The sequence below is a fragment of the Ursus americanus genome, chromosome 4 (genome assembly GCF_024610735.1).
Source record: "Ursus americanus isolate L20-20 chromosome 4, mUrsAme1.1.p, whole genome shotgun sequence".
NCBI lineage: Eukaryota > Metazoa > Chordata > Mammalia > Carnivora > Ursidae > Ursus > Ursus americanus.
This window is the reverse complement of record NC_142130.1, coordinates 38,028,581-38,044,161: the sequence shown is the minus strand read 5'-3', so window position 1 is coordinate 38,044,161 and position 15,581 is coordinate 38,028,581. Positions and strand designations below refer to the sequence as shown.

The following is a 15,581-nucleotide window of genomic DNA, read 5'->3' as shown; positions in this document are numbered from 1 at the left end:
TCTGTAGCAGGGAGGTCAATGGAGGACTAAAGATAATGAAAAGACTGGAAGGAAAGTAGACACACCAAAGGTACGGTGTCAAGTGATATATGAGATGTGTTCATAAACGAATGAGTTATTCCAGAGCCATACAAACAAATCAATCTCTTTACTGGAGAGGCACACCTCTCATCCTGTGTATTACTCAAATGCACTAACACATGAAAGATCACATCACCTTGTTTGTGGATACATTTAATATCCCTTACCCTTCCCACCTTTCAAAACATAATAGTATACAAAATATAAAATATCTTAAATATTTATAAAAATCGCAAGAAAAAAATAGAACGTATGAAAATATTTTTATCTGAGTTCTCCCTCATTGTTGAGAGGCAGCTTAATTTGCCTTGAGTTCATAACTGTTGAGTGGGTAGGAGTATGCCCTGCCTAATACTATTCTGTCCCGGAGAAGTTTAAATAAAACATAGTAGTTGCAGAAGAGGATGAGAGCCATGGAAAGTGTGTGGTTCCACTTCTCCGACCGCAGTAAGGAATAGAGCTGGTAGAAGACGACACTGCCCTCAATAAGGATGAGCAGATTTAACAGCCTTAATGGACGATGAAATAGGAACTGTAAGGAAGTTGAAAAGCAAAACGTTATTTCATAGAAAAGACTGTAGTTTTTCTCACATTTTTCTCCTAAGACAATTTCATATTTACAGGTTCCTATGTGCAATAACATGGATCTGCTTACTGAACATCAATCAGACTATTTCTTGCTGTAGAGACCCACACTTTTCCCTTTTTGCTCAAGGAATAATGAAATAAATTGTATTTCAATGCCCTGAGATAAGAAAAAGGATCATACCCAAAAGAACTGCCTCTAAACATTTTTCTTAAATTATATCTTAGATATATATTTTATTTGAGATAATCAGAAGTAGATTTATCTAAGACAGGGGCTAAAGGACTGAATGGAAAATATTTTAGACTTTGCAAGTCAAGAGGCAAAAATTGAAAATATGATATGGGTACTTAAAGCCATTCAAAATGAGCCATTTGAAAAAGTAAAAATCATTGTTAGTTTGTGGGCTGGTCGAAGACATAAACACAGTAGACAAGCCTGGGGGAAGGGAAAGTCTAACAAGCTGAAATACCAAAACAATAATTTCTTAATTTTCCCTTAAACCATTTATCCACCATCATCACTGACTCAAATCCTCTACACCATATATTTCTGCTGGGTTTTTTTCTGGATACTGAGAAGTAGGGTGCACAGACAGGACAATGAGGAAGGAAGGAAAAATTAGTCAGAATTAGAGTTTGGCTAAAAACAGGGCTGCTCACTGTTTTCATTCCACCAAATTCTTCACTTATCTAAGAAGCTAAATCCTGGTTTACTAATAAAAACATATTATGAATAGAAAGATAGAGATCATAGGTTGCAAACTGTGGCAATGGTAGTTTATCAGATCTAAATAAACTAATTTAGACTTCAAAGTTCAAATCTGAGAATAAAGCCAAATCATCATGACAGCCCTGAAAGGTGGCCAGGTTCTCTGGGTCCTTCTTTCAGAGGAAGAAAATGTTTGACCTGGGTTATAGTATATGATATCCAGTAATATCATATATAAAATTGGCTCAGAATTAATATTCCAAAAGGACTCAGGCAATGGGAGTTTCTGTGGCAATTATAACAATTAAAATTAAATGTGGCAGTGAGCTATGAACTGAATGAGTAGAAAAGTGAGGAAAGGTTTTAACTTCTAACAGCTATAGGTGGTTGGCACATTTTAAATGAGTGTTCCCAAACTTCAGTGTGTCTAAGAATCATTTCCAAATAGGTAAATGCTGCAAATTCCTGGAATCCTTCAGACATTCTGATTCAGAAGTATGGGGTAGGGACCCTGAATTACTTTAAAGAGTGAGCTAGGTGATTTATATGCAAGTGGCCCAAGGACCACTTTGAGAAGCACTGATTTACCTGTTTGGTCATGCAAAATCAGTAATAAATTAATTTCCCTAATCCTTATTCTTTGGATTTCACCTGATTCTTCAGCTATCCAACACACTAGCAAGGAAAATACTTATTTTTCAAGCAGAAGACTCCAGTAGAATATCTGGTTATTGCAGATTTCTTGAGGGGACTGCAAGGGCCAACAGAAGTCATTAACGGCCTATGGAATAGAGCTGACTAAATTAAATATTCTGTGTAGAAACCAAATGCTTATGTGGTTGTGACTTAATAAGTCCACTCCTCCCTAGTCTCCTCATTCAAGGGACTTTCACATGCCCCACGCTCCCCCCAGCCTCCAGCCGCCCCACCCCCACCCCACCACATATTTACAAGCATCCAGCCCTGATGTAAAGTTCCCAGTATTTAATTGAAAGACCCTTAAGAGCAAACACCGGCAGAACCAGAAAGCCCATGTACCCTCACAAGCAACTGGGAGGGAGGGAGAATGAGATTCAAGTATCTCAAAAAAAGATCTCCAATTCTTTTTTAGACTATAATCTCCATTCAAAGGCAATGCACTGCACTATGAACAGTCCCCTGCATGCACCTTCTTTTCCCCACTGGCACTGATCAGCTAGCCTTTCCCGTACAAATAAATACTTCTGCCTCCTAGAGTCAGAATTTCCAGAAAACTGAAAGATCAACAGAACATAATCCAAGGGATAAATTCAAATGGGACAGAAGCTGAGTTTAACAGATGTCTACTGCTTCTTCCTTTTAACTTGTAAGCCTTTTTCCATTTAATCCAGGAAAAGGTAAAAGGCCAGAGATCATGGCATTTGTCTTACTTTCAAAAGGGAAATCAAGGTACTTTAAGGAGGTGATACACGTGACAAATACAAAAAAAAAAAAAAAAAAAAAACCCCAAACAAAAAATAAACCCAAATCCAACAAAAACAAACAAAACCATTACATTATTACTATATTAAATATCACTTAAGGATATATAAACACAATATAATAAGGATACCACTAAACCAAACTATTACAAATAAAAATTATAAGATGAAAAAGGGAAGTCTTAAAAAACTGCCTACTTGTTTCAGGTAATACTAGAGGCAACAAATCCCAGTATGACTTTAAGCTGTTGAAGCTGGGACAATGGTATGTGATCCTCAAACTGCCTTTCAGAATACATTTCCATCCAAAGACAAGGGCCATTATTATAGCAGTAGTAATAATTACCATGTATTAATCTCCTAGATGTGCCACACACTGTGCTAGGTGCTTACACACATAGTGGCCTCCTACCACTTACCACTAAGTTTATGTTTGAAAAGAAATAAGTGGTACTTGCATAAAAGCGGGCATGGGATACGTCTGAAGGCACTGCCACGTTGTAAGGCCCCATGGCTCTATATAAGCATCTGCTGTGTCGCACCAGCACCCCTTGAGGCCATATTGTATTTTCTGACCAACTAAGGGAGAAAGAAATGCAATGTTAGCATATTGGCAATTACAAATAAGACAGTGTCTGGCAAGGGCAACTACATTTCTATGGAACGGATTAAGTATTCAAGGCTTCATCTGCCTGAATTCTGAAAATACATTGCATAGTCAAACTGGAAAGCATCAGAAAGGATTTGTTATTATAACTTCATTCCTATGTAGCAGAGAGGGTGCAAAGTGATACAGTTAACTCAGTGTCAAAGGACTTATGAAGCTTAGGAGAATGAACAGAAATTAATGTGTAAGGCATCTATGACCCAGAAAATTGAATGTAAGCAGGTGGACTGTCATCTCAATCCCACGTGAGCAACATCTATCGATGGAAATGCTAGAGAGAACAAGAAGAGAAAGTGGACTGTAGTGAGAGTAGTGGAGAAATGAACAAATCAGCATGACATTTACTGAAGAATTACATCCGAAAATGCTATAGAAAATCAGTCTATTTGTCACATATTTAAATGCCTCATATATGTGTAAAGCTATTCAGAACACAGAGACATACAAGGTACTGACACACAGACTTTACTTTTTACCGCTTTCTTGGTTTATTTTTATAGAAGTTTCTTTAGGAAAAAGAAGTTATGGAAGAAGCTTCATTGTTTCCAGCACCAATGCAATGGAGTTGGTATGGGGATGGGGATCTTCAGGTTAAGCTTTTAAAAAAATCTAAGTTAATTCATCTCTTCCTGATTTTGGAAAGGTTAGTTTCCTAGGGTAAGAACTGGGACAACATTTTAGATATGTTAAAAAAGAAAAAAAGAAAAAAGTCTAGCACCCTGAAGCTTTCCGAGTTCAGAAAATGTTCCGTCAGCCTTGCTCACACTTACCAGCGTTAAAGTGATGAAACACCTCATGGCCATGTGCCATCAGGAGCCTGAAGATGTACAGTACTAGTACTGTGGATTGTATTTTCAATTTTTATTGAAATTTGTCCTTTGCCCACAGTCGGGTTTCTTTTCAGCCTGGCCCAATCTCTTTCAGTTCCTGGGCTTGAAGGCCTGTGCTAATCTGTATCAGACATCAAGGCAGATAATTGAAGGGAGGACTCTGAGGGGGAGAGGGGAAGGGAAAGTCCCCTCAATCTGTCCCACTTCATTAGGAAAGAATTTCTAAGTGATGAAATTTGTGAAATGTTCCAATTATAAAAGGGAGGAAGATGAAGATGGTCCAGGTCTGAGAGGAAGGTATGGTGGAGGGCTCAGAAGCGAGAGAACACAAGGGTTCTGAAGTTAACCATTCTGGATCAAAGGGACCATGCAGAGAAATGACTGATAAGGGGACAAAATGAGAGGAATACTCAGAACTCAATTAGGGACAGTTTTCATTTAAATATGGGAAAATCAGGGAAACATTCATTAGCAAGTTTAGGAAAAAAAATTAAAAATGCAAGCAAGGAAAATGACTAGAACAAATTAGCATTTATTAGAAAGAAAAGATGAGAGAAGCAAATTCTAGCTGCCTGAGTGTGAGATGATGAGCCAACCACTCTTTAGCTGTGGCAATGAGGAGAAGATGACTCTTACAGTCTTCCAAAGAGAATTAAAAATATATCATGACCCTGTGAATTTGGGCAAAGGGTTAAGACTGAAAGAAAACTCCAATATTACAGCTTGGGAAACAAATTACACACTCCAGGGTGACTGGGCAGCTGAAAGGTAGGAGGCATTTAAGGAGGGACTGGGGATGGTGGTGGGAATGAGTTAATGTCCCCTGTGTTCAGTTTAGAGTGATGACAAGCATCCATGTAGACAAAAAACTAAAAATTAAATGTTCAAAGCCAAGAACAAGAATGACATACAAAGCAAATAAACATGATCGGCAGCATGTGGAAGGTGGTATATGGTTTCACCCTCAGGCTACTCACATGTGCTGTGGAGCATTGCTGTAGGACCCATGTTCAAGCTTCTGCCACTTGCCCAGGTGAGCAGCTGATTTATGGAGCAAATCACAGTATTTGGATGGCAGCAGTTGTGTGGTGAGCATGACAAAAGCATTGATCCACACCATAATGAGGTGCTCACAAGACCAGCGCATGTCATAGTACTGGGTACTCTGGAAGAGATCAGAAGAGGAAGAAATGATCCATGCACTGTTAAGCAAGAAGGTAAGGATGGGTGCGTGTACATACGCCCTGCAGACAAATGCCACACTGAGTCACACATGCACTGGTTGTCCTGCTGTCCGTGCAGAAAGTTCAAGAGCAGAGTCCTCCAAAATCCTTCAACCTGACTTTCTGGCTGTATGAATTAGGGTTGGGAGGGAGAGGCAATTATATTTTAAGTGCTTCCTTTCTAGAAGAGGTGAGTGCCCTCTGTAAATGACCACTCCGGCTGCAGATGTGCTTCTCAGTGGGTGAAGAAAGGGCACTAAAATGTCCCAAAAGATTTTGGGCCCGAGTGACATCCAGACCATTTTTCTTTTCTACTGAAGTAAATGGAAATTTAGATAAAGGTTAGGTTAAATTCAAGGAAACTCCTGATTAACCATGTTAAGATCAACTATAATAGGCTGGATTGTATTAAAACCTTAATCCTCTTAAGCTACTACATACTGATTCTATTATAAACACAAATTTTATTTTCCCCAGAAACTGGAAAAAAAAAAGAAAACTTTAAAAAAGAAAGAAAAAAAAGAGGGGACCACCACGGGTGCATCACATATATGGAAATACCTATCCGCCAACCAGGAGCGGTATTAGTGCACTCCAGATGCAGCCGAACTCCACCATCCAGGCTGCCAAAGGGGAGACAGAGAAAAGGGGGATTAAATAAGAAATACCCAGTTTATGTCATTCACACACAAATCCAGGAAGCACATAAAAGGAACCACTTACCTTCACAAAACACAGGGGGAGAAATGCAACATAGTAGGCACTGAAGAGGGAGTTGAAGAGAACTTCCTTGATTCTGTGGTTGAAATCCGCTTTCAGACATTCAACTTCATTTCGAATGAGGTCTGGAGATAGGGGGCAGCTGTGCGTGGGGATGGGCGTGGCATTATTAAACTGTTCTTTTAGAGACTCCAGCAATAAGGAGAGAAAGTCTTTGGATTTGGTCAAACCACCCACAGTTGAGGCACTTTCTTCTACCGCCTGGTGCTGAACCATATAGTTACAGTCTGTGAGAAGAAGATGGGCTCTACTATCTTGGTGGAAACAGCAGAGAGGAACATAAACACCAAACCTGTAGAAAACGGTAAATATGAAAATGAGACCACAGATGCCACCTCAGATCAAATCTGATAACTATGTTAGTAAAATAGTCGTGATTCACAACAATGAACATAATAGAACAGGGACTCTGCTGATGGTAAATTCATTATTGGGGAAGGTCTTTAATTTCTTCCCACAAAGGCAACATACACTCATTGTAGAATAATAGAAGACTACAAAAACTCACAATGACAAAACAGACAACACCAAAAAATGATCGTTTTTATAATTTTTACAACTTGGCGCACAGACTTCATACTTTTTTCTTTTATATGTTTAGCCTCATACAGTAAAAAATGTTTTGTAACTTTGAGTGTGTGTTTATGTATGGGATCTATTTTGAGCTTTTTTTCATGTCATTACATATTTTTCCTATAACAACTTTTAAAGATACTATAGTATTCTTACACATGTGTACCATAATTTACCCACTTCTCTCTTGTTGGAGACTTAGGCGGTTTCTTACTTCGCATTATCATAAATATGAATGTATGGATAAGCACCTTCCTACTCGATCTTTGTGTGCGTCTGGTAACTTTCAAATGGTGTGCCCTTCACTGCCAATTTCCTCTTCAGTGAGGGGCTCCCCTGCCTCCCCACTTCATCACCCACCCCAATCCTACAGGCATTCCTAATTCCCCCTGCCTGGTTATTTTTCTTCACAGATCTTACCACTCCCTATATTTACATATTTTTCAGGTTTTTTACTTGGGTGGGTTTTTTTGTTTTTTGGGGGGTTTTGTTTTGTTTTTGGTCTATCTTCCCCTCACTACAATGTAAGTTCCATGTACCAGTGATTTGGGTCTGCTTAATTCACTGCTATATCCTTGATGTCTAGAATAGTGGCTGAAACATACTAGGCACTCATAAATATGTAATGGATTAATGAAAAAAATTCCAGAAGTACAATAAATAAATTTCTACAAGTAGAATAACTTGGTTAAAGGACTAAATATTTTTGAGACTTTTCATAACTTCTTATAGTTATTTCAACCTTGGTTCCTTAAAACTTTTTAAAATACTTTCCCCAGTCCTCATTAAGTAATGTCCACGTTGTCATCAAGCCTTACATCGGAAACCGGGGATGTACTGTATGGTGACTAACATAATATAATAAAAAATCATTAAAAAAAAAAAAAGTAATGTCCACGTTGTGACTTACATATTGTAAATAAAATGGTCATTTCACTGGCATAAATTCAGATATGAAAAATAGTAAATACAAATACATTGTATTTAGTTACATATTTTATAAAAATATTAACAAATCCACCTATTCACAGTTTTCTCTAGAGGGAGAAAGAATAAGCTTGTTACAAAGGAAGAGGATGGTTAGCAGCTCTACGATCCACCAGGAATGTGCCCTAGAGTAGTAGTGTGGGAAGGAGTAAATGAAGAAGCAACAGGAAGAAACCACACGTGCAAAACTGTGAAGGCCAGAGAATCCTGTCGATATTGCTGAAACACAATCTGCACATGCAGAGGTGAGACAAGAGGCTGGGGTCTGTGGCAGATTGCAACGATGGCCCCATTTCTTAACCCTTCCTGTAGTCTTACAGCACAGTCCTCATTCCATGTGTGAAGTGACCCTGCCCTATCCCCATGATGGGCTCAACACTGTGACCTGTTCTGGCCCATGGAATGTCAGCAAACATGATGTGATCAGAAGCTTGAAATGCGCTTGCACGCTGGGGCTCACTTTCATGCCATTCGATCAATTTCATGTGTCCATGGCTAGCCTGCCAGAGCACGAGACATGTAGAGCAGAGCTGAGTTGTCCTAGCTACTTAATCTGATAGCTAATCATTCCCCCAAGTGTGACTGAACCCAGCTAAGATTAGGAGAGCTTCTTGACTTCCAGCGGACTCCAATGCATGCACAATAAATACATATTGTGGAATGCTACCACATAGCATTTGTTACAGCATTACATGGCAAATGGGTAACTGATACAGGGTAGAATGAGAGAAACTAGAAAGGTAGCATCAAAGGCTTAGACTTTGGAGGGCTCGGTAAGGTAAAAGGCATAAAGGAATGATTCATTAAAGAATTTTAAAAAGGGTTAGTGACATAATTCAACTTTCATTCTGAAAATCATTACACCTCCAATAAAAAATGGAAAGGAGGAGGGCAAGAATGGATTACCGGAAGAGCAGATGGAAGTTTTAGAATGTAACAGCAGAGGTTACGGAGCGCAGTGTATAGATTCAAGGTAAATGTAAGAGCTACAACATTAGTCATTGGAGTAACCTACCCTAAACTGAGAAGCTGAGAATAAAAAAAAAAAAAAAAAAAGCAGTAAAGAGTCCCTTTTTTAACCTATGAATAAACAAGAAAATAATGTAGTTATTGCTATTGTCTAGTATGTTAAACTTCTTATACTTATTTTTTAAATTTAAGTTAGATAAAAGATAATACAACTTTTAAAAAGTGAAGAAGGCAAATATATTTAAACATAAAATTTGTTTAAATTACATGCTTATTCCATTGTTTTACAGGGGTGTGGAGAGCCTTCAAAAATAAGTAAGTTTCTTTATATTCCTCAATTGAAATGAAAAAGTTTGTTAGCCATTTTGACATGGTAATCCTTTTAAACCTGGCCAAAATATTCCTTGATATATCCATAATTCGCCTTTCCAATCAAATACAGTTAAACCTAACTGATTCAGCCAGCTGTTGTTGAGAAATAGAATGAAATCATTTGAAGTTGAAGCAGCTGAAATATTAATCTAGAAATACAGAAACAACTGATATAAAATATGAATCACGAAAAATTTTTGTGGGGAAAGGGGTAATACTAATGAACTGAGTTGATGATTGCCTTAAATAATTAAACAGTATAATTAGAAAAATAAATAAGTAAACAGTAGAATTAGACCTACCACAGGACAACTAATAGAAAGACTCTTCCTGCCATCCCTGACCACATAATCTCTGATGATGCCTTCATTTTATGCTATGTAACTACCCATTTAAATCCATGCTTACGCTTCAGCTTCATAAATGGTTGTATAAACCAATGATTCTCAAACTTGAGCAAGCATCAGAATCAGCTGGAGGGCCTGTTAAAAGACAAATTGCTGGGTCCTACCTTCTAGAGTTTCTCTTTCAGTAGATTTGCAGTGGATTCTGAGAATTTCTATTTCTAAAAAATTTCCAGGTAACGCTGATGCTGATGCTGTTCTGGGAACCACACTTTGAGAACTACTGATTACAGAGTAATGGTGCAGACTAGAACTCTGGAGTCAAAAAGACCTGAGTCTTTCTAGTTTTCTGACCACAGGAAAGGTTTTTAGTCTCTTAATCTGTCTTTACCTATGGCAAAACCTGCTAATTGTCTGCCAAGAGCCACTGTTCTCCTGTTCTTCCACTGCAACAGAATTTTTAGTTGAGATACAGCTGTTCTACTAAAGACAAATTTCGAACCTCCCTTATAACCTATCCTGCTAGGGAGGGTGGAGCAAATAAGATAGCAGGAGCCTGGGTCCCAACACCATGGAAGCTAGGGGCCACAGCTACCTAAGATGATTCACACACATACTGTACAGAAGAGAGAAATAAACTTCTAACTTTTTAAAACCACTAGTACTTTGGAACTGTTATGTAAGACTAAATACACAGCCTCCTGGATTATGGTGATAATTTCATGAGGTGATGTTTATAAACATCTAGCCCAGCACCTAGCACAGAACCGCAATAAATGGTACCTATCTACTAACATCCAATGAAGTATTAGCCCAAGGTATACAAGTTAAACTATAACGAATGGTTTAAAAGCCAATATGTATAATAAGACACAACTATACACTCATCACAATGGCTAAAATTTAAAAAACAGAAAACATCAAATGCCGACAAAAATGTGGAGCAACCAGAATGCTTATAGAATTCCTGGGAGGATGAAATGACACAACTTCCTCGGGAAAAGGTCTGGTAGATTCTTATAAAACTAAACATACTCCTTCTACCTTATGGCTTAGCAAGGCCTCTCCTAGATATTTCTTTGAAGAGAATGAAAACATTTCTTCACAAAAAGACTTGTATTAGAATGTGCCTAACAGTTTTATTTCTAGTAATAGCCCCAAACTGGAAACAACCCAGGTATTCAACAGGAGAATAAACAAACTGTAGTATATTCATACAATGAAACATTACGGACATACGTATCCACATGGAGGATTCTCAAAAACAACATGCTGAATGAGAGAAGCTTAACACAAGAGTGTATATACCTTATAATTCCATTTATATGAAATTCTAGAACTGGTAAACTAATCTATGGTGGAAAAAAATCAAAACAGTGATTACCTCTGGGAAGTGGAGGGTGGGATATGATTGGAAAGAGGCATGAAGGAACCTCTGGAATAACAGTCATGTTCCACACTGGGATATAGGTTTGACTTATAGGTATATGCATTTATCAAGACTCAGCAAATGTAGACCAGATTTGTGAATTTTATTTTATATAAGAATTTTACCTCAAAACTGTATACAAATATCAAACTCTAGTTATTGATATGCATATACTGACATATTTTGGAGGAAGTGAACTGAGATCTGCAATTTAACTTTGAAATGTACCAAAGAAAGATGGACTGATGGACGGACAGAGGAATAGTTCGACAGTTATGTGCTGTGCAATTACAGTAAAATATTAATGAACAGAATCTAGGTGGATAACAGGAGTTTGTAGGAAAATTCTTTCAACCTCATGTTTAAAATTTCCACAATAAAATGCTGGTCAAAAAAAAGTACTTAAGTCCATAGGGCTTGAGTATGGCGTATTTCTGTTACATGAACCCAAAGATCAAAGTAATCTGACCAAAAGACTAAGAACTGGTAAGCCAGTTCATTCAACTAACATTACCCTCCATTTGTGCCAGTATAGGCAGTACTCAGGTGCTTTATTTGATGAATAGAGCCAATTAAAATATTCTCCATTGGTAGAACAGCCATACCTCTGCAGTTTCTTGGGACAGTCCTGGTTTACCCCTATTGTCCCAATTGTATCCTAGCGTAGAAAATAAATTACATGGTCACCCTACCCACTGATTTTTCCAATTTTCTGAGCTTTTGGCTTATATTTGAAGAATTTCATCTTCCTCACTTTTATACTATTGTTTGCTTGACCCAAATAATTTCTTTAAAAACTTACTGATAAAATGGTAAAACTGGAGTACTCACGGGTAGCCAAGGAAAAGGAGGTTGAGGACTGAATGGCTTCGGAAGAGATTGACGAGGGTCCAACAAAGTACCCATCCACATAAAGTGAGTAGCACCAAGCGAGCTGATATCAGAACCATGTAGTGAATCATAGATGCTGCACCCGCCTTAGTGGCCTGAAAGTTTGGGAGCACCAAAAGGAAAATTTTATGAATGGCCTATTCACAAGCAATGTGACTCAAGGAATTAGATTTAGTAGAAATCTGCCCCCCTCAAAAAAAAGGGAATGGTGGGGAAGAAAAAAAACTGCCCCACCCCACCTTATCTTCCTCATTTTTAAGATTCAGACTTTTCCAGGCAGTTTGTTGGTTCCTCCTTGTATTCCCACAGTGTCTCATACAGACCTCCCTTAAGTTCTTAGGACACTGTCTAATTTGTTTACACTGGGGCTTCTCAAAGTATGTTCCATGAACTACATTCATCAGAATTACTTGGGCTGCTTACTGAACGTGAAAATTCCTACTGCCTTTCCTTACCAGATATGGGGAACAAAACTGTAAGTCAAGTAACCTCTATTTTAATAATCCACCAGGTGATTTTTATGTAAAGATATTGAACCATTAATTTATCTGACTTCAGACTAAACTGTAATAGCCTCAATAGTAGCAACAATGTTTCCATTTTCCTTGGAATCCTTTCCCCCAATCTATTTGCTGAATTAATGTTTAATGAATTCCTGAAGCTTCAAAAAATAATCAGATCTTCTCTGACAAATCCCTATATAAATAAAATCTCTTTTGACTTTTGCAAGCATGGAAATAATGGACAATCACTTCCACTTCTTTATATCACAGCTATTCAAATATTTTTCCTTAATCCCACATTTTAAAGGCAGATTAAATAATAGTAAGAGAGCATACTTGTCTAAACACGAAGACCTGCAATGTTATTTTCTTTCAGAATGAACTAGGAAAAGAATGAGCAAAATGCAGGGGAAAATGGCAGATTCCTACAACCTCAAAACAGCAGTGTCAGAAAGTAGAAAGGGGAAAAAAATTATGTAGGGTCAATAGCAATGGCAGGGGATAAGGAGCTTTTCAGGTCCTTCATCTATCCATTTCTTAATACCCAATAAACTACATGGGCATATATAATATACATGCAATATATAATACATATATAGATACTTATAAATGCAAAGAAGCAGCTGAATTAATACCATAAGCCTCAAACTGTGGAGAAGGTTCAAACTGTTCTCAGCAACAGCAGGGCAAATAATTGTGTATCACTCCCCTGATACATACCTCATGCCAATGTAAGGACGGCATTTAAGTGGCTGGAATTACTCCATTGCCTCCAGTTTTGTTTGTTTGTTTGTTTTTTTCTTAAAGATTTTATGTATTTATTTGACACAGAGAGAGAGAGAGAGCACAAGCAGGGGGAGCGGCAGGCTGAGGGGGAGGGTGAAGCAGGCTCCCCACTGAGCAGGGAGCCCGACATGGGGCTCGATCCCAGGACCCCAAGATCACGGTCCCAGGAACACGGGATCACAGCCCGAGCCAAAGGCAGACAGTTAACTGACTGAGCCATCCAGGTGTCCCCATTGCCTCCATTTTCAAAATAAAAAAGGCTGCCCAGTGTCACCAGAGTAGCAGAGCCTGGATGTATTTATCATTTTTGTCTTATTCCAGAGCCCAAGCTCTTACCCACTATGCTATGTACAGCAGATACTGTATCAGGTACTAGGGATACAGTAGTAACCAAGACAAATAAGAATTCTGTCTTTATGAGGCTGCCCAAATAAGAAAGACAAATATTAAACTTACATTTACACAAATAATGATTTTTACAATTGTGGTTAAGTGCTACAGGAAAAGAGTAGGCTGTAAGGGAAAGCAAATAATGACAGACCCCAACCTAGAGAAGCCTTTCTGAGGAAGTGATATTTTCGCTGGGATTAAAGAATAAGCAAAAATGATCCAGGTAAGGAGTAGAAAAATATTCGTAATATTATGTTAATTGAGAAGTACAGTATATATGCAAATAAAAATTTATATACCAAATATACCAAAAGATGGCCCTTTCAATAATGAGGCTGTAATTTAAAATATCTTTCTGCTTTGTATTTTAGTGTTTTCTGATTTTTTTTCCCCAATAAAATGTACTACCTTCCTTTTTAGAAAAACAGTTTTTTAAAAAGGGAGTTGCCTCAGGTTGGTAGAATAGCTGAAAAACTTTTTGGTCTTGTCGAGCAAGTCAAGAAGCAGAATTGGCCTGGAGGTGAATAAACAGTTTTATCTAGTTGGAGATATTCCTCCCGGAATAGTATTTAGCATTCTGAATTAATTACCTCCAGCCTCTCCTTAAAAATGATTGGTCTTTCTCAGGGTAGGAATCCTTTCTGTGATATATAAGCCAAAAAAAAAAAAAAAAAAAAAAGCAAACATTTTAATGGAAGAAAGGAAAGATGATTTATGATGGGTCTAACCATCTAATTTAGCTTTGTGGGGGAAGAAAATCACTACACAACTCTTATTTTTAATTTCTGAATAGGTAATATTCACCAATGCTCAAAATACAAAATGTATAATAGTGTTTGTAGTGAAATTTCCCTCCTTCTGGTCCTGTTCCCAGCCACATGAGGCAGCCTGTTATTAGTTTGTATGTTCTTCTAGAGAAAATTTATTCATGCATAAGCAAACGTATTCTATTCCTTCTACCCATCCTATTTTAAACACGTTATATACTTTGTTTTTTTACTTAATATTTTAGTGGTCAGTACATTAATCTTTTTAATGGCTGCATGCTATTCCATTATGTAGATATCTCATAATTATTTAAACATTCTTTCTCATGGACTTTAAGGTATAGATTCAAGTCTTTGACCAGAAATCTGTTTAAATTTAGCTTATTTTGTTCTCGGTAAGAATTACAGGTTTCTTTAGAAAATAACTAATATACTCTCCAACTAAGTTCATGCAAAAATTGTTAAACTACTGTTAAGCCATTAGCAAAAGAAAGCAATGGAGTACATCAAGTTATAGCCCTTGGAGCTCCAAGGTAGAAACCCCAGTTATGAAAGATTTACACATTAGCAGGACATACTAATTTGGCATATACAAGTACCATTTCTAAGTAACTGAAGAGATGAAACAAAATCCTGCCTGTTTTTAGAGACAAAAACATAGAATTCCACTGAGTTCCTCTAAAGAAAGAATATAGTGTAATATATCTAAAAGTAAGCACTTATTTTCATGACCTAATAGCAAACCTGGGAGAAAAGTTTTGTTTTTGTTTTTAAGATTTTATTTATTTGTCGAGAGAGAGAGAGAGAGCACAAGCAGGGGGAGAAGCAGGTTCCCTGCTGAGCAAGGAGCCCCCTGCGGGACTCGATCCCAGGACCCTGAGATCATGACCTGAACCGAAGGCAGACGCTTAACTGACTGAGCAACCCAGGCATCCCCCTGGGAGAAAAGATTTTAGACAGTCTTTCCCTTTGTGAAAAACAGGTGATTCTACTACCAGTGTTTTTCAGTTAACTTCAAATGGCTTTCAGGTTATGATTTAATACATGCAATTACTCTGTGCTCACAAGAAATACGGTTCCTGAAAATTAGGGCTTACAGACACAAAGACTTTCCATGCATGTTTTAGAAGGAAAAAAGCTGACTCTCAGTTATCTGTGATCACAGTAACTATTAATTTAAAATTATATACTGAATTATAAACTCAAGATTAAAATTATTAGCCACTTTAGCT

At 37.6% G+C, this 15,581-nt stretch overlaps 1 protein-coding gene across 3 annotated transcripts in view; it reads right to left on the bottom strand.

The window, feature by feature from the left end:
• Positions 1 to 218: 218 nt before the first annotated feature.
• Positions 219 to 15,581, bottom strand: part of TMEM39A (transmembrane protein 39A) — a 28,425-nt gene continuing 13,062 nt past the window's right edge. For all 3 annotated transcript variants that reach the window (XM_045785124.2, XM_045785126.2, XM_045785125.2), the window contains 5 exons: positions 11,844 to 11,998; positions 6,282 to 6,630; positions 5,313 to 5,500; positions 3,297 to 3,417; positions 219 to 613 (listed from right to left, as the gene is read on the bottom strand). In XM_045785124.2, coding sequence (XP_045641080.1) covers positions 380 to 613; positions 3,297 to 3,417; positions 5,313 to 5,500; positions 6,282 to 6,630; positions 11,844 to 11,998 — 1,047 coding nt within the window. In that variant the 3' untranslated portion in view covers positions 219 to 379. The remainder of the gene's footprint in view (positions 614 to 3,296; positions 3,418 to 5,312; positions 5,501 to 6,281; positions 6,631 to 11,843; positions 11,999 to 15,581) is intronic.